Source organism: Tarenaya hassleriana, unplaced genomic scaffold (genome assembly GCF_000463585.1).
Source record: "Tarenaya hassleriana unplaced genomic scaffold, ASM46358v1 Cleome27, whole genome shotgun sequence".
NCBI lineage: Eukaryota > Viridiplantae > Streptophyta > Magnoliopsida > Brassicales > Cleomaceae > Tarenaya > Tarenaya hassleriana.
Genome location: NW_010965946.1, coordinates 2,157,664 through 2,175,331, shown reverse-complemented (window position 1 = coordinate 2,175,331; position 17,668 = coordinate 2,157,664). Strand labels below are relative to the sequence as shown.

The window sequence follows — 17,668 nt, the reverse complement described above, 5'->3', positions numbered from 1 at the left end:
TTGTCAAATATTTGATATCTTATTTGGTTTGATTGTATTTATTTAGATATTTCGTTTTTTTTTTATTTCTTTCGATAATTTTCGGAAACCCAATGATTCAAACGTGTGGATATGTAAAATATCATAGCAAAAAAAAAAAGGAGAAAAGCGGATAATATTAGTTATTTCTATTGTAATAGTAGTAATAAAAATTATTCGATTTTTTATATATATTTTATTTTGTTTCAAGAGTTTTTTTTTTTTTTTTAATATTAGACTCCGTCGGATATGCAAGTGTGTTTGATTGTGGGTGTGCGTGTAAATGATTCCGAACGCGAGGGCGTGTGATGTAAATTAAGAAAGCGGCGTTTAATGAGGCCATTCCAGGTCGACAAACAGTGTATTGTCTTTCCATGTTACCCGACGGTCCAAAGAGAATAAGAATATTTGTAATAATTAAAAAAAAAAAAACTACAAGAAGTAAAGGTTCACTCAGAATCAAAGCCGCAGATTCGTATGAGCTTTATTTTTTCAAAGGAACTGGAAGAAAAAAGAAGGGTATATATCATATAGAAAAAGGAATAATAAAATCTCGAGTATTTTTAAAAATGAGAGAATCTCATCGTTTGAACTGATGCTCGAATAAAATAGCAAGAAATGTAAATTATTTGGTAAATAAATGATTAAACCATTATCTGAATATATAGAGTTTTAACACTTTACGTACCGACTATGCGATGTGGTGAATAAGAATATAGATTGACCAGAAAAGAAAAAAGAAAAAAAGAAAAAGAAAAAGAGTGTTCAACTTGATGTCCATTAATTTGTTATTAGCTCCACTTATTATTTCCCCAAGCCCGTGCCTATATATACCCATTAATGTAAACTCTCCTAAACGCAGAATAAAAGAAAAAACGAACACACGCACGCAGATATAAAACTATAGAATATACATCTGCGATATTTATTTCCATAATTGTTACCTTGTTTGGTTAATATAAGGTCAAAGCATTAGTATACACATACACGTCACAAAAAAATTGAGCGGCATGATGAAGATTTGCATGAGCGTTTGTAGACCGCCATTGCCGCCGTCTCAACTGGACTTCTCCCCCACGAGACTCAACCCCGACATCCTCAGCCTCAACCCCCACCCTCCAAAAGACAAGGTCGTCGTCATCATGGGCGCCACTGGCACCGGAAAATCACGACTCTCCGTCGACCTCGCCACCCGTTTTCCGGCCGAGATCATAAACTCCGACAAGATCCAAGCCCACCAAGGCCTCGACATTGTGACCAACAAGATCACAGCCGAGGAAAGCTGCGGCGTTCCTCACCACCTCCTCGGCGTCTTGCCTCCCAACGCTGATTTCACGGCCGCCAACTTCCAGCAGATGGCGAATCTCTCGGTGGAGTCCATCGTCAGTCGTGGTAAGCTCCCCATCATCGTGGGAGGCTCGAACTCTTACGTGGAGGCTTTGGTTGACGACGACGACTGCAAGTTCAGGTCGAAGTACGACTGCTGTTTCCTGTGGGTGGACGTGTCGATGCCGGTCTTGCAGGGGTTCGTGTCGGAGAGAGTGGATAAGATGGCGGAGAAGGGAATGGTGGAGGAAGTGAGAGAGATGTTCGATTACTCGGACTCGGATTACACGAGAGGAATCAGAAAGGCCATCGGAGTTAAGGAGTTCGACTGGTATTTCAGGGCAGAGCCGTTCCTGAACAATGGGGAGAGAGAGGAGATGTTGAGGGAAGTGATAGAGGAGATCAAGAGGAACACGTGCGCGTTGGCATGTCGGCAGAGGGAGAAGATCGAACGGCTCAGGAGGGTTAAGGGATGGAGCATCCAAAGGCTCGATGCCACGGCCGTTTTCCGGCAGAAGGGAGATGCAGACGGCACGTGGGAGAGGATGGTGGCTGCCCCCAGCACCCCCGCCGTCGCCAGGTTCCTCCTCGACATCGCCAGCCGTCCGCTCGCTCGGGGTCGCAACATGGCGCGGTGTCTCGTGGCCTGATCTTCCCCCCACAATCACAACCAAAGCGAATCAAGATTAGTAGCATGATAAGTTGTTAACAAAACTTTTTGGTCACTTTGATGTGACGATATATATATATATATATATATATATATATATGTATATGAGATTGTGAGTGTAACATAAAAATAAAACAACATGTTAATCAGTTCAAATATAGTAACTGTTAAATTTTGGAGCTGGTTTTATTAGTAAAATATCAAATGACCTTTTGCTGTGTGAAAATTATGGGAGTGGATGGATATTGCTCGAGAGTGCCCCCTCCCTAATAATTTGAAATTGATTACAATGAATAAAATCCAAACAAATGTATTCGCCGCTTAGGTGGCAAGGCGCACGCGCGCGTGATACCGTACAGAATTTGCCGCTGACAATTGTGAATATCCTTGTGGGTCCCCTTGCCATTTCAACCTAATCGACGTTACTAATGACCCTCTAAGCATTTCTCTCATTTTAAACCATCATGCCATATTTCAGTGTCAGATAGAAACTATGAAGTATGAACCGACCCACTTGTATTATGTTTTATGTATAATGTCAAGTTTCCCATGATAGTTCCATTCTTTATTTCCATGAAATATTTTGGACAATTAATGTTAGAAACGATATACATGCAAACGTCAGTGATTAGATAGAAGAAGCCAGGCATTACAATATTTAAGAATATTGACAATATAGACATGAGGTCATTTACCATCACCGAAACTAGGGTTTATATATGTATATATAATAAGATATGACTCCCCCCAGTCTAATTACGTGGACAGTATACAGAGAGTGGAAGGCCCCCCGACTTTATTGAAACATTGAGAAGATTAAGCATCGTATTCATAAGACCCGGAGGAAGTAACAAAAGAAAAAAGGCAAGGAGATCATCGAATGAATCTGCCACCACAGATGAAAGTGACGATGCAGGACTCGTCCACGAAGACTGTGTAGTTATGAACAGGCCTGGCCAGAAGAGGCGGCAGGTGAACAAGGAGGTCGCAAACGCATTCGTTGTCCATTTGTTTCAACCATTTGCAACACTCTGCCTCAGCAAAGGATTCCCTGTGTTCAACCCTGTGACTCCTGTGCCTGCGATGGCTGTGATGCCGGTGCTTGTGCCCATGGTGGTGGTGGTGGTGGTGCTCCCCATGCTCATCGTCGTCGTCGTCGTCTGGAGATGGTGGGGCCGGTGGAGACGGTGGTGGGTCCACCGGTGCAGGAGGCGGGGTCAGTGGCGGGAGAGGCGGGTTTGGGAGAATGGGCAGACGGGAGCAGGCGTAATTAGCCAACGCGTACTGAGAAGTGCATAGAGGCCGCTGTACGGGGATTGGCATCCTTTGGCCGATTGCTGTTAGAGCTGAGATCACCATTATGATAATGAGAAGAGGTGGTGCAAGCAGCAACCTCATACCGGTGGTTTCCATTTGGTTGGAACCGAAATGATCGGTGTGTGAAGAGAGATGGGTTGATGGTTCTGGTTTATATATATATAATCACAGCAGATAACAGAGTTATAATATAAGTGGAAGGGCAAAAAGAGGGTGGAGGGTTGGACCTCTTGTTGTTGTTGTTGTTGCGTCAGGATTTTGATAATGGTTTCATCTGTTTTGTGTGACTTCAGAGTTAGGTTGCTTCTAGAACTTCACAACCTGTTCCAAACCTGAACTGAACTCAACCAAAGAAGCAGTTTAACTCATTATGATAAATTAATGTCTGCATCTTCTTACCCATGAAAGGCAACATCTTGAGTCATCAAAACACCGTCGACATGCTAGGCATCAGTTACCGGATCTGGATTTATTATAACCAGAAGGAGTGAACATTTTCCACAAAGATCAAGGATGATTGTGTCAAAAGGAGACAACTGAATCCATTCAACTGCAACGCACATGGACTGACAGGTTTACATCAACCACAGCAGAAAAGACAGGGCTTTTTCCGACGAAACTCACTAACTAAACCAAACCTGCATAGAGGATCATATAGTGGGGAATGAATGGAATTGGAATCTAGAGCACACTGCATCAAGCTCCTTAAAATACCCTGAAACCCCCCAAGTGAAGTCTGACCGATACCTGCGCTTCAATCAGTACAAAGTTCCAGAAGATTAGAAGATTTAGACCGGTCAACTGCAGAGAGGCTCCTTCTGTTCTTCATCCCTTGCCGCCTTCATCTTCAGATCTTCCTCAACTTCTTCCTTGCGCCGAATCAGTCTCTCTTTCCTTTCTTTCCACCCTTCCTCCAATAAGCTGGCGAATTTATCCTTAATCTCCAGCAATGGATCTCTATCAATCAGCTCATCATCCTTGTAAGCCTCTCTCAAGACCGCTGTCTTGATCCCTCCTTTCAGGGACAAGTAGAAAATACCCGAATGACGGGTGAAGACACTCGAGAAAGCGTTTGAAAACCGGTATTCATCGCTGAATTTGCCTAGTATAGGAACCGGAACCCTCTTATACAGCGAGAGAGACAGCAATTCGTGTAGAACCCCAACTGTTCTTTTCTCCATTTCTCTGGAAGCTTGATCTAATTGGGACACATCCTGGTATGGTGATACGTAGTCAAGCTCTATCCAGTCCCTCGTCCACTCCCTCATTTCCTTCCTGAGGAAAAACCCGGATGGCAATTTCACGTTGAAATTGGGTCGGACTCGGACTCCTGTTTTAATAGTTTCGTCTTCCGCTCTCTGCTCAATCACCGATTTCGCGAAATCAGGGTTCCATGAAACGAGCTCGAGAAAGGATTGGCCTTCCCCCGGAAAACCTGTTAAACGGAAATAGTTTGGGTATCTCGGAACCAAATTCACCAGAAAATCATTAGGAAACCCGAACTCTCTCTTCACGTGAATCAATTTATCCACGTTGATTACCCTATCTTTGGCCATCATCAGCATCTTACACAGTTTCGAAACAATCAGGGGCTCGTGGTCAGAGTAAATCCTCTCTTCTTCCTCGAGAAATCCCTTGAGACGGGCGGTGGGTCGGATGAACTGTACGAGATCCGATTTGGGTTTGATCCGATCATAGTACACCTCGAACAGAAGAGGATTGAGATCGACAAAGGTCTTAGCTTTTACATTGAGACGCAATCTCTCGCGCCGTTTCTCAAGGTATCGGAGAGGGATAACTTGACCCGGTTCATTCAGCACTTCTTTGACGACCCGGGCGCAGAGCTTGTACCGTTTCTCCTTCTCGATGGCTTCGTCCAGCTTTGGGTCTTTCCGCCATACCACTTTCAAGCTCGAAATGTGTCTGATTTGAAGGGTTGATCTAGGGTTTAAAGGCGAGTTTTTCAGGGACTCGATGATTTCACGGGAGAGTGATGGGCTTCTGAACATCATTCCCGGTGTAAGGGATTTAGGGTTTAGGCCTATTATTACTGGGAGGGTGCGGCTTCGGGAGAAGTAAGATATAGTCTCGTCTCGTGTCGTCCTAAGAAAACGCGGCGTTTTGAGGAGGCTAATCGTTTTGTTCGTGTCAGTCTGTGATTGGTTAAGAACCAGGATTATACACTTTTACTTTGCATACTTAAAACTGTTCAAACTAAAACAGCAGCAAAAGGCAAGACACCTGAAGAATTAGACTCTACACAACAGAACAACCCCAAAGTCAAGAGCATGACTTTCCCGTTCCATCGGAACACAAGTGGCACACATGTACTCTCCATGGCCTACTAAGACCAGAGTCCTAATTTTCCTTCCCTCTTCGGCGTCTCTTTTCCCGCCTTTGAGAGGAAGACATAGTGTCGATATGTGAACTAATCATGCCAACATAGAAGCAATACAGTGCATCTCCATATGATGTAAAGCCGAGCCCTTTGCTCTCTCATCTGCTTCGAACCTCTCTGCCATGTCCGGATCTTCGTGCACCTCCCGGAATACACAGTCGCCGCCATTTTGAGCAAACGCTTGCGGTCGAATCGCTGCTGGGAAATGGGTTCACTGTTTTGTATAGCTTCGAACTCCAAGGGATGAGAATGAGGGGATGTGTGTGTGTGTGTATATATAGGGAGAGAGAGAGAAATACATGAGAAAATAGGATAGGGGATGAGGGAGGGGGCGAATATGTGGTGGATGGAAATTGCAGGAGGGAGAAAGAGGACCCACTGTGAGAACACACGCTTTAACCATTATAGCTTTTGTCTTCCTTCTCTCAACTCAACCTATGTTCGGTGTCCATCTTCATCACCTTTTCGTTATTGAGGTTCATCTGTTTCCTTATGCCCCCTCTCTATTGTGACATTTATTTGTTTTGTTATAAATGATTGTTACATTACATCGATCATGCAAGTAATTTCTTCAAACAAAGAAAAGTTATTATTTACAATATTCACCAATTAACCTTTTACCAATAAAACTACTTGTTCTGATCGTTCTATACTTCTCTTGCAATCATCGATATAGGTATGTATTGATATGACAGAGAAGAGAGTAGGCAAGGAATGAGGGGAGAGGTCGCAGTCCGACGCGGGGACCAACCGGACAACTTGAACTAGGTTGGGTAGTCACGTGCGCTTTCTCCTTGACGAGTCAACCCGACATGTCTGCCACGTGTCGCTCTCTCCCTTTCTCCCCCCCCACTCCTTCGTACCTTCACGCGTTTCTTCCACTCCCCTCCTGCGGCCATAAAAGTTCCGAACAACAACAATTCTGATTGAAGTTCTCACTGCTTCTTTTTACGAAGAGATTATTAAACATGCATCGTCATCAACAAATTTGTTGTTGGAGCATATTTGGTTGATTCTTGAAAGTGTTGAGGTGATGAGCTTTTTTTGGTATTTTGTTCCGTTTATAAACCGACCGTTCATCGGTTTGGGTGTTGAGTTTGTAAACCCCAACTCTAAAATCTTTAATTACATTTTCTGAAATGTAATATATACAATATATAACTAAAGACGATGTAATATAATACAAAATAAATAATAATGATATTGGAGTTATGGATAAATGAATCCATTGTGATAGGTATACAAAAGCGTTTTTCCACGAGCAAGGAGAGACACGTAAGATTGATGGGTCACGTTCAACAAAATAACAAAAAAGGTGGTTCATTGCAAATGCAACGACCAGATTTGGGCTACAATGGGCCCACTATATTTTGACGCAGTCCTTAAATGGGCCCAAGCCCACGTGGGATACCTGTCTCTGTGTGGTCGAGAGTTGCTGCGGTTCTTTTCACACAAGACAGCGTGAGTAAGAGATAAGGTTGTTCCTTTTGTCATTAGTTATTTACCCCACCCCCAACACACTGCTTATGGAGGATAAATCCTCTGAAAAATATCAGCAGGTGCATGGAATCTAAACACACACACATGTTAGAAATCTGGAGGATAAACAACGGAAAAACGAGAATGAAATCGAACCGAGGGACCGGATATCTCTTCAAGGCGTGTAGACACTTTCCTAAAACCGTTATTCCGTCCGTTACGAGCAAGGACTACCGGAATACGATTCTGAGATACAATGAAGAGAAATACGTTCTAGAATTGCTCGTTCAAGAACGCACAGACAAGGAAACGTGAAGAAGAAGATGAACGAAAGTTCTCGGGATAGTTTTTGCAAGAAACTTCCGAAAGTGCTCTCAAAATCTCTCAAAATTGGAATTAATCTCGTACCCAACTTATTCTGACATCTTTAATATATAAACACCAAAGAACATCACCAAAAGTTACAAAATCTGCAGTTATTACGCGAAGAATCGCATCAGTTCGTATATAACTGTCATGTTCCGAGTTACACTTGACACAACATGAAGTACTTCTCACAGACTTTTGACTCGGATCGAGTTCCATCTGACACGGGCCGTGTCAAATTTCTGTGCAACACGAGTTTTTCCTTAGAAAAGCAACACGGTCCGAGTTAGATCTAACATTGACCGAGTTACATTTCTGTAAAGGAAATTTCGTTTTCATCATGAAGACTGAGTTCTACTTCATCCGAGTTGAGGTATACCTCACTCACAAACCGAACAACTTTACTGCCAAACACATATGTGTTTCACCGATCCATATTATATCATTTACGAACATTTAACTCCTCCACCATATCCGTAATACATATAACTATGAATCTCTGGAGAGATTATTAATAAACCCCATTCATTTACTCTAAAAATACCAACAACACACACACACACACAAAAACTTTAAAAGATGCAGACAGCTAAAAAACTTATTTTTTGTAATTTCAATAAATAGAAAATTATACTCTCCTAAATATCCTTTGTGATTTCAACATTAATGTTTTAATTTTTCACAAAAAAAAACATTAATGTTTTAACGTTATTGATCTAAACGTGATTCCAAATCTTTTTACAAATATTTCAGGTAAATATAATCCAACTATATCTTTTTATTTTTTTTAATGAATTTCTCTATTGAAAATATTATTATTTTTGAATTTTTATCTGTAGAGATTTAAGGAGATTATCAATTTTTTTAATAATTAATCCAAATACATTTTTTTTTTTTTTGTAAGAGGTGATTTGTATTATATACTGAAAAGTTACATTCGAGCAATTGTTTGCATACAAAAGATTTGGAACCTACTAGAAAATGGTAACTAAGGTAGAAAACAAGCTATTGGATTAATGTCGTGTTTCTCGCGTCAAATAATACCAATCTGCAAGTAAAGATCTCCTATCATTACTGGAATTTCCTTTGATAGATAACAAAATATTCCGAATAGTCCGGTCCACCTTCCAACGTGTGTGTTCAATTGATCTTCGTCTCCCTCGAAAGATTCAATGATTTCTTTCCTTCCATAACTCATATATCGTTGTTTGTAGATGTTTCGTTTGTTGTCTCTTCCTTCGCTTTGTGATTCAAATAAAAATTATTATCATACACTACTATAGTTTGTCGATAAGATGTTGAGTTTTCGGCAAAGTTGTGAAGGGACGGCAAGACAAAGCCCACGTGTAATTTTGAAATTTAACAACCATCAAAGTTGTCAGGTTAAAAATCAACTGTGGGCTAACGAATGCGATTACTATACTACCTCCGTTTTTAAATAAATATCATTATACTTAATTTTTTAAAGTAAATTTATAATTTCATTCTCAATTAAAAATATTCAGTTTTAATAGAATATTAATGAAATGTGGTTTAATAAGGATAACTTGGTTCAATGAAAATATATACGATTTTGTTTATATTTCGTGAACGTTTTAGGGGGATAGCAATTTGTGGGGAGTTGAGAGCTAAACCTATTCTCGCATGCATGTAAACTTGGGCTAAATGGGCCCAATAGTGGCCCATCAATAACCCACTCGAAATGATCAAGTTTATGGGCTTTGTTAGAAACTACCCGTAATAAAGAAGGACGAGGCTGACTGGGCTCGGTAGATGTCCACTATTGGGTTTAGTTTATGGTCATTAACCGATGTGTGTAATGGTAATGTGTAAAGGGGGTTAACAATATCCATGTGTTTGTATACAAATTTTACACCTTAATCATGTTTCTGTATCAAACTCTACCACACTATTGTATTGTATCTAACGTAAATCATGTATATGTATATATTACACAATACATTTTAGACGATTAGTGAGCACATGTTCGTCAATGTGGTCAAGTGTTCCACTGCAGTATCCAGAATCCGTTAAAGGGAATGGAATTATTTGGAACAGTTATAACCACTAGAGAGAGAGGAGTGGAGATCATCATCATTCACATGCCGACACGTCTGAATGGGCATATATGCTCACATCCTTACACTCGTGAAAAAAAAAAATCATTTGGTCAGTATTGCTACAATTTACCCTAAAAAAAACAATTTTTTGTTAGCTACTATGATTGTTACGTAAAAAAAAATTCTTATGGCTCTGATTTGTTCCAGCTAATACTCATTTTTTGTTGGTAAAAACCAATACTCATTTTATGTAACAAAAAATATTTAAATGTATACTATCTATAAATACCACGAGGAAATGAAATGACGTTAGATTCCAACGCTAAGGACTTGGGATATTAAAACACGTAGACCACAAACATAAACAATGGAGCCGATAAGTAAACGTGTTATTTTGCCGATTGCCACCGCATCTTCTAGACCTCTAACCCAGCAGATATTTTCTTAATATTTATTTTTCAAATAGAAGATCGAAACATCGGTTTCCGGCAAAAGCAGAGATCTCGAAAGATGGGCCACCCAAAAAAGTATGACTCTTTCGTTGTCTCTCATTATAACTTGTATTTGCTCCGCAGCTGCCACGTTTCTCTGCCACAGAATAAACGCGGTCTCCTGATGTTCTGTCTCTCCCACAGTTCGACACGTGTCCCGCAGATATTTTGCTTCCCGACAACGATGTTTTGGATTCGCGTCTGCGATCCGACACGTGGCGCTCCTGGCTCCTGTTTTTTTTTTTCTCCAACCCGGATGTTAGTTATTCCCTTCGATTCTCTGTTGTGGCGTTTACGCAAATATCTGTTCGACATGAGTCCCGCAACCAATAGGATCTCTCCACATTTAATAGCCTTTGGGTCGTCTTTCGTAGTTTGTGGACACGTGTCCTATCCTCGAGCACCGTACCAATGGATATATAAGATCCCGTCGCGTGTAGAGTGTCGCTGCCGTCCAGAAACGCATGGTTTGTCGTCCAGATGAATGCGAATAGACGGCTCAGATTGGACCAGAGCCAACCGAGGCGGTGGATCAACTCGGGTGAGTCAGGGATAGAGGACGAGCAAGTCCTCGCACTCGTCTTCGAGTCCATGAAATGGGACATACACACGCTCTGTGCCACCGCCTCCATCAACCGCAAGCTCCGCGCCATAGCCAGGCGGCTCCTCTGGCGCATGCTCTGTCTGCACCGGGCCCCGCGGATGGCGGCCGCATTGTCCGACTCCAAACCCAACGGCCGCATCGACGGCGGATGGCACACCCTCGCCAAGGTCATGTTCTTTTGCTGCGGGAGCGAGTCGACACGGCATTTCGAGCTGAGTCGCCCGTCGCCGGGCCACTTCGTGAGAGAGTCCCGGTTCTCGAAGACCTCAGGCCGTAGTTTCCTGGCGAAGAGGTGCCGCGGGGATCTGCTGTACGTGAGCGATCCGTGCGAGCACAGGACGGGGGAGGCAGAGGACGATCTAGGGATTTTCAGAGGGGTATTTAAGGGATTCATGCGGTCGAAGACGAGAGAGTGTCTGGTGCGACGGCGGGCAGAGCTGGAAGAGAATGTGAGGTGTCCGTACTGTGGAGCGCGCGTGTGGAGCATGACGGCGGCGCGTCTGGTGCCGAGGAGTGCCGCCCGGCGGCTGGGATCGCGCGACGGAGGGGTTGAGTTCTTCGTGTGCGTCAACGGCCACTTGCACGGCACTTGCTGGCTGGTTCGGCTCTCCTCTGACGAAGACCGGCGAGAATATGACGACGACGATGACGAGGAAGACGACGATTTCGACTGCGGTGAGTAGGTAGCGTGGATTTGACCGGAATCTGATTTGGCTACGCGGAAGGATCAAGACATGTCTCAGGATTCTCTCTCTTTGACACGTGGCAAGGACAGCTCGAACTGTAGTGGATATGGGAGGCTGACGTGTACAAACATGCTTTTGCCCACACGCATTTGGGTTCGGTTTGGTAGGATTTGGCAGGGTTTAGAGTTGATTGTAGAGAGGGTATGGTCTACTTGTATAGACCGGCTCAAGATCTAGAGTGCCACTGCGATTGAATTCACCATTTAACTGCGATTTTTGTTTCCGGTTACAAACGCTTTGGACCCCATTTGTGAATTATAAGATTAATTAAACATTTGCCTAACACCATGTTTGTAGTTCGATATATATAACGTCAAAGCTTGCAATGAAATTCAAGATTCTAACCGCCATTTCGAACAAACGTTACGTAGTCCACTTGGATTTAGCCGACCATATGACTTGGGAACAGTTTCGTTGTAAGAGGGCATCAGATATCGATTGCCTCCACTATACCCATATTAGATGTCGTTTCTCAGAGCTCGAGAGCTTTTGTACAATAATAACCTATACGGAGAAACACTTACCTCGTATAAGAAGAAGACCAAGACTTTGAGACGCATCCTCAAAAGGTACGGACAAAAGAGTGAAGAGTTCTAAAACCTAAGATATTTACCCGATAGATGATCTACGTACAACAAAAGATGAACATGATCATCCCAACACCAACACTCTCATAGCACCTGCATTTCTGTCTTTCCATCAAAATTATCCCACCTCGGACAGGCTTAAGACTTCACTGCTCGATGACCCTGTCCAGGCACCAGCACCAGTATTCTGATCTCGAGATCTCGTACAGCTCTTCCGGGGTCATCTTCTCTAGGTCCCCCTGTTTCCACAAGTTCAACCCATTTCCAGGCTTCGCTGTGTCTAGCTTTCCCGCAAAACGATGATCTTGATCACGCATTTTCTTGTACAGTCTCATTGCAGATACACAGTCCTCATAAGGGCAATGTTTCCCTGATTGAATTTTGTACCTACACAAGCGTTGACATTCAGAGAATTATGAGAAACTTGAGATGAATCCTGTGTTTGGTGTTCTGTCGTTTCTGGATAAGCTTGGCCCTCCACAACAAGGATCAGAGAACACTCAGGACAGGCTTCAGGTAGACAAGTTGAGAAAAAAAACTTCGGGTTTCCAAAACAAGAATGAAAGTACTACGACCTATGCAACCAAACTAAGATCTAAATCAATGTCAACGAACAGAAAGATATACAAAATTTCAGGATAACTAACCCGAGATACGACTTGGTTAGATACTTGAGGGATTGGCTGCTGATATTTGTTTTCATCAATGGCTGGTATTTCGCAGTGTCTCTAAAGATGGAAAGAAGGAAATAAGTAACAGGCTGAAAAGGGAAATTTCAACCAAACTTATCGGAGCAGGCAAAAAAGAAATAACAGAACAAATTTCGTTAGTTTTACATACCTCAGCAGGTGGCCGGGATAACTAATTCTCAAGCAATCCAAATCGTACTTTAAGCCATGACCGACAAGAAGAGGCCTTCGAACATAATGTCCGTCATACAAGATTGACAAAAATTTTTCTTGGACATTCCTAAACGGCATACCATCCTTCAAATCATTTTTGGTCAATCCAGTTACCTCGTGCCTGAGACCAAGGAGAATCAGCAGTAACAATCTATAAGAAAAACAATGTCTTTAAACTAGCAGAATGTGCAACACCAGAACCTGTAATTGGTAACGGGGATTTGTGGTTGAACAAAAGTGTCAAGGATCACATTCTCCTCTTCATCAACAATGCATACCCTTGCGCACAGGTCAATTGACCCGTCATCTCCGCCACCAACCATTTCGCAGTCAACTGCCACTGCCTTAGGGCCTCTGCTGGTTGAGCAATTATTATGTGATCTAGAACCATCTGCCCAAGGTCCTATACAAGTTGTTCCCTAACATGAAAATGCCAGTGCAAGAGGCTAACATCTAGGTAGAGTAGGAAAAATAACTCTGTCATTTGCATACGAACAACCACACACAACAAGCAATCAATTACATGGGGGCATCGATCAAAAAGTTATAGAAACATTTTGTTAATGACAAGGATTGGCTTCGTTTTTTACTTCTTTGAGACATGAGTGGTTCACGCTTGGTGCTTCCTAGTTGACATGCCATAATTAACAGAGATATAGAAAATACAACAACACAAGAAGTGTCGCTCAACTTACAATTGGAACAGGTGCAGACAAGCGACATTTATGTTTATGCTCTGCCAAGGCACTGGCTTCTTCAAAGACTCTGAGACAAAGACTGCAGCCTCGTTCAGAGAAAATGGAGGCACAGTTCCCCTTAGCTAGAGGGCCTGAGACATCATATGATCTTCGTTTTAAAAAACTGAAAGTAGCCATGACTAAGGACAAAAGGAAGGTCCGTCAAAGGACAAGCATCCATATGCCATACCATTAAGGTGTTCCCTAACAGACTCCAATGATTTACAGTGCTTCAGACAAACACCACACCTAGGCTGATGAACTGAGTGGTAAGCAATCTTCATGTGTTCAACGAGGTGTTCTTTTCTATTGAACTGCTTGTAGCACGCGACACATTTGTGCCTGCAGATACACACCACCACAGGATTGAAAACGGAGATACCCGGAAATTCACTCTATGATCAGAGCTGCCTATACACACGATACTGAAGAACTACACACCGATTCCCAACATTATCATGCAGGGATCGAGTCCCTGCGTACCAATACTGGACAGTTCTGCATCCAAAGCGATTCTGGTCATGCATCTAAGTTTATCGTCTATTGAAAAAAAGAAGAAAAGCTTGACATTTCCGTGAAATACCCTAACGAAATCGTAAAACTAGCACAACTTTCTCCTTCATGTTCTCAGAAAAGGAGCTCGAATTATGCGTAAATTTAGGAAGATTGGAATGATGAAGAGAGAAGCAAACCTAAGCCTCTGGCTACTGGGAGGATCCGAACCAGGCTCCATGGAGATGACCGTGGATTCCCTCGAGACAAGTGAAATTTGGAAGGAAAAGTGCGCTCGCCGCTGTGATGGGGAAGGGGAATGGGCACTCAGAATTCACGAGAAATTGCACGATCGCCCTTTCTATATATGAAACTACAATTTTACGACCTTTAAATTTTACAAATTTATATTTCCACCCTCTCCTCGGCAAATGACAAGACGGAATGGAGAATATTCGGGCCAAATGGGCCTGTATGAGCTGGCCCAGTAAAATCCGCAGTGATTTTTTTGGCAAATATAAAAAATATTACGTAAAATCAAGTAAAAAGATGGGATATGGAAAGAGTCTATGTTGGGTGAATATACGCAAATCCATCAAAATATGGAAAAGTCTTCCATGCAAGTTTTTGGAAACCACATGGAAAATTTCACAAAGCGCTTTGTCTTGTCTTTGGTGGAGCTTCAGATTAGGGTTTCTGCGGTTTCTTTCGAGGAGTTTTAGAGATCCGTCCACCAAGCTTCTTGGATGGAGAGCCAAACTCCATCAGCCCGGGTACTTGTCGACCTGACTATATATACAGAGGTTTTGACAGTTGAATATCAGTTAACTGACGAGTTTCTATGTTTGTTTTTTGGGGAATGGAGACTTTCGTTGTAAAAGTTGATGTAAAGTGTTGCAACGGTTGCCAAACAGTTGTCAAGAGAAAGTTGCAGCGTCTCTCTGGTGATTTTCCTCTTCATCTTTTTTTCTTTTTTAAATATATTCTACAAACTGCAAATCTGATAAAAAGAAGAAAAAAAATGAAATGGAAAAGGGGTGAGGACAGTAGAGTACAATGCAGAAGAAGGGTTGATGACAGTTTCAGGAGAAGTGAACCCGAACAAGCTGCTCAGTAAGATTCAGAAATTGGGTAAAGAAGCACAACTCATATCAGTGCAGAATCACTCATTGCTTGACGACAGCCCCGACACAAGCCAGTTCGAGACGGAGCAAGTGTTCCTTTCTCAGCATGACAAGGAGGTGGAGATGGTCAGATCGAGACAGAGCAAGTGTTCCTTTCTCCAGTGCTTCTTCCGGATCAAATCCAGCAAGGTAAAGGTCCAACCTTCCACATCATCGGCTCCGGTAAGAGAGACTCGAAACTGGCAGAGGGGGCTCGAGAATGGAAGAGCCTGGGGGTCATTTCCCAGCAGAGCACCACCCCCACATGGCCACCTTCCACCATACCCTCCTCCATACTTCGTCATGGGCCAACCACCAATGCCACCGCCACCAACATTGCACTTCCAGCCTCTTCCTCCACAGATGGTCAACCCCACACTGCACTACCCCCGCTTCTGACTCAGTCGTGAACAGTAACATGTTACAGTTCCTGCAAACACGTAGACAATTGCAAGCAAACAGAATGTTTACTTGGAAACGGAAGTTTTGCGCCTGTGGCAATTCATCTTATAACCTGAACTGGTATGAGACGTAAAGCACACTGCATTAACAAAGCTACATTTACATCTAATGATACAATGTTTGAGGATCAATACCTAGAGAGAGAGAGGGGGGGCCTTTATTTGCCTTTCCTCTCCCACCTCTTGGTTTACTGTTGACCTACAAAGAATTTTCATGGTATTGGAAAAGGATTTTGTTTCCTTTCCTCCTATAGTCTTTGTTTGACTCGTCTTCCATTGACATCGCTTCCATCGAGGACAGCTTCACTCCCGGTTCCCTTAACTATCGTGCAGTGCTCGCTGACTCTGGCCACCTGCTCCAGTAGCTCAGTCAAGACAGATGGACAACTTTCTTTCAGGTACTCAAAACCCTCTGTCTGCATCACAGCTACACAGCACAGAGGAGCAAAGAATAGTTGTTCAGAACACAACAACATAAATGCTTAAAACTGGGGCTTTGGGTAATGCCAACGAAGAAATAACCAACAAAGTTTTTGATTGAGAAACCGGAATTACCCCTCAAATTTTCAGGCATTGCAATGTATTTGAGACAGACATTTTTCAGCTGGAAACAGTGGTGCTGCTCCGCTAACGCAAGAGTGGTTGCTACCGTGTTAATGGTGACATCATCACAAAGATTAGCCATGCATTGCAACCTAAGCCTTTCCAGACCATATCTGTCGGCCGCAGCTAGAAGGTGCTGAGACATCAAAGTCAACGCCCATTTGGAATTCAAACCAGCTAGCTCTTGTAGATCAGGAAGAGAATCCCAGTAAATGAAATGAAGAAGAGCCTGAGTCAAGAAACAAAGAGGAATTTACAAACATTTGTCAAGCGTTATAGTTCCATGCCTTCACAAGTCATATCAATCACAAATGGAATGGAGGCTTGATGTCACAGATTGTAAAACAAACCAGACAGCAAAGACTGGCTGACCTTAAACACTGGAGCTTCAATGTCCTCAATTGTTATACAGTGTGTATTCCGATCTTTCATAGGGCCAAAAAGTTGAGCCCTAAACACAGGAGAGCGAGCAGCAAGGATGAGCTTATGAGCTGCAAACAGTTCACCATCAACTTCAAAACTAACGTCGGTGCCTTTTCCACTTTCTAAGAGCTTCCCGAAGTCGTGGCAGATGTCTGAAGGAGGAATCTCTATGTAATAGACCCGAGGCCCCTCAACACGAGACCTAACAACACCTACACTGCAGTGCACCATCAGACAGTCTCCTTTTAAATAGTCAGATGTCTCCAAAAGAGATCTCTTGAAGAATCGTTTATATCCCCTGCTCAATAAAACAATACATAAACAGGTTAATGAGTTTACTGCTCATGTACACATTTGCAAAGCCTAACCTCGAGGAACAAATCACCAAAACCAATAGAGCATTGTGCTAATCTCTTATTGGAAATTCGTTAATCATTGGTATAAAATATAAATAGCTTGAATTTCAGGCTCTACTCCATTCAGTGTTCACTTTCATTTAAACAGTGGCGGTCAATACAAAAACGAGAACCGTAGACGCAAAACGGAATAGACCAAGATAAGCTAATCTAAATCATCAAGGCTCCCACGAGGAAGGAGAAACCCAGATCATAAACCTTGGGCCGGAAGACTCACCACATGCTACCGCGATACTTGAGCGTGTACGGACCGCTCTCAAGGGTCCTCCCAAAATGGCTATGAACCTTATGCCTCTCCTTGCCGCTCTGATCCAACAGCGTAAGCTCAAACAGCGCCCTCACATCTATCGCGTGGCTTACCAATGCAATGAACAATGACACATACGCCCCATTGTCCTCCACGCTCTTC

The 17,668-nt window shown here is 42.8% G+C and overlaps 7 protein-coding genes and 1 long non-coding RNA gene across 10 annotated transcripts in view; 4 read left to right on the top strand and 4 right to left on the bottom strand.

Moving 5' to 3' along the window:
• Nucleotides 1–896: 896 nt before the first annotated feature.
• Nucleotides 897–2,090, top strand: LOC104817551 (adenylate isopentenyltransferase 3, chloroplastic). The gene has a single exon (XM_010546783.1). The coding sequence runs from the start codon at nt 1,029–1,031 to the stop codon at nt 1,992–1,994; it is 966 nt and encodes a 321-aa protein (XP_010545085.1). The 5' UTR covers nt 897–1,028; the 3' UTR covers nt 1,995–2,090.
• A 573-nt stretch (nt 2,091–2,663) lies between these two features.
• LOC104817549 (lysine-rich arabinogalactan protein 19-like) lies at nt 2,664–3,684 on the bottom strand. The gene is made up of 2 exons (XM_010546781.1): nt 3,559–3,684; nt 2,664–3,477 (listed from the first exon to the last, which is right to left on the bottom strand). Exon 2 carries the CDS (start codon nt 3,425–3,427, stop codon nt 2,888–2,890), a length of 540 nt encoding a protein of 179 aa, XP_010545083.1. The 5' UTR covers nt 3,428–3,477; nt 3,559–3,684; the 3' UTR covers nt 2,664–2,887.
• Nucleotides 3,685–3,845: 161 nt separating this feature from the next.
• LOC104817550 (protein ROOT PRIMORDIUM DEFECTIVE 1) lies at nt 3,846–6,012 on the bottom strand. Its single transcript, XM_010546782.2, has 2 exons — nt 4,079–6,012; nt 3,846–3,969 (listed from the first exon to the last, which is right to left on the bottom strand). The coding sequence occupies exon 1, from the start codon at nt 5,341–5,343 to the stop codon at nt 4,129–4,131; it is 1,215 nt and encodes a 404-aa protein (XP_010545084.1). The 5' UTR covers nt 5,344–6,012; the 3' UTR covers nt 3,846–3,969; nt 4,079–4,128.
• Nucleotides 6,013–10,548: 4,536 nt separating this feature from the next.
• LOC104817547 (EID1-like F-box protein 3) lies at nt 10,549–11,760 on the top strand (the record flags this gene model as incomplete). Its single annotated transcript, XM_010546778.2, has 1 exon — nt 10,549–11,760. A coding segment is annotated over one exon (864 nt), but the record flags the coding sequence as incomplete, so codon positions are not given.
• A 222-nt stretch (nt 11,761–11,982) lies between these two features.
• LOC104817548 (RNA exonuclease 4) lies at nt 11,983–14,532 on the bottom strand. 2 transcript variants are annotated; one of them, XM_010546779.1, is made up of 8 exons: nt 14,394–14,532; nt 14,143–14,199; nt 13,892–14,043; nt 13,660–13,793; nt 13,166–13,383; nt 12,903–13,085; nt 12,710–12,790; nt 11,983–12,449 (listed from the first exon to the last, which is right to left on the bottom strand). In XM_010546779.1, exons 1-8 carry the CDS (start codon nt 14,432–14,434, stop codon nt 12,209–12,211), a joined length of 1,107 nt encoding a protein of 368 aa, XP_010545081.1. In that variant the 5' UTR covers nt 14,435–14,532; the 3' UTR covers nt 11,983–12,208. The 2 variants fall into 2 exon arrangements, with proteins under 2 accessions (XP_010545081.1, XP_010545082.1); XM_010546780.1 differs by lacking the exon at nt 14,143–14,199.
• An 83-nt stretch (nt 14,533–14,615) lies between these two features.
• LOC104817546 lies at nt 14,616–15,215 on the top strand. The gene is made up of 2 exons (XR_772542.1): nt 14,616–14,966; nt 15,059–15,215. It is a non-coding gene; the product is annotated as an uncharacterized LOC104817546 (long non-coding RNA).
• Nucleotides 15,216–15,218: 3 nt separating this feature from the next.
• LOC104817623 lies at nt 15,219–15,793 on the top strand (the record flags this gene model as incomplete). Its single annotated transcript, XM_010546874.1, has 1 exon — nt 15,219–15,793. A coding segment is annotated over one exon (537 nt), but the record flags the coding sequence as incomplete, so codon positions are not given.
• LOC104817545 (BTB/POZ and MATH domain-containing protein 2-like) overlaps nt 15,694–17,668 on the bottom strand; it is a 3,539-nt gene continuing 1,564 nt past the window's right edge. Inside the window, exons 2-6 of one of the 2 annotated variants that reach the window (XR_772541.1) lie at nt 17,477–17,668; nt 16,793–17,141; nt 16,373–16,649; nt 15,953–16,244; nt 15,694–15,786 (exon numbers count right to left, since the gene is read on the bottom strand). Coding sequence is in view for 1 of the 2 variants with exons in the window: in XM_010546776.1 (XP_010545078.1) it covers nt 16,066–16,244; nt 16,373–16,649; nt 16,793–17,141; nt 17,477–17,668 (997 nt within the window). In the remaining variant the exon portion in view is untranslated. Of the gene's footprint in view, nt 15,787–15,884; nt 16,245–16,372; nt 16,650–16,792; nt 17,142–17,476 lie in introns of those variants that run through there. The other variant, XM_010546776.1, reaches the window with a different exon arrangement.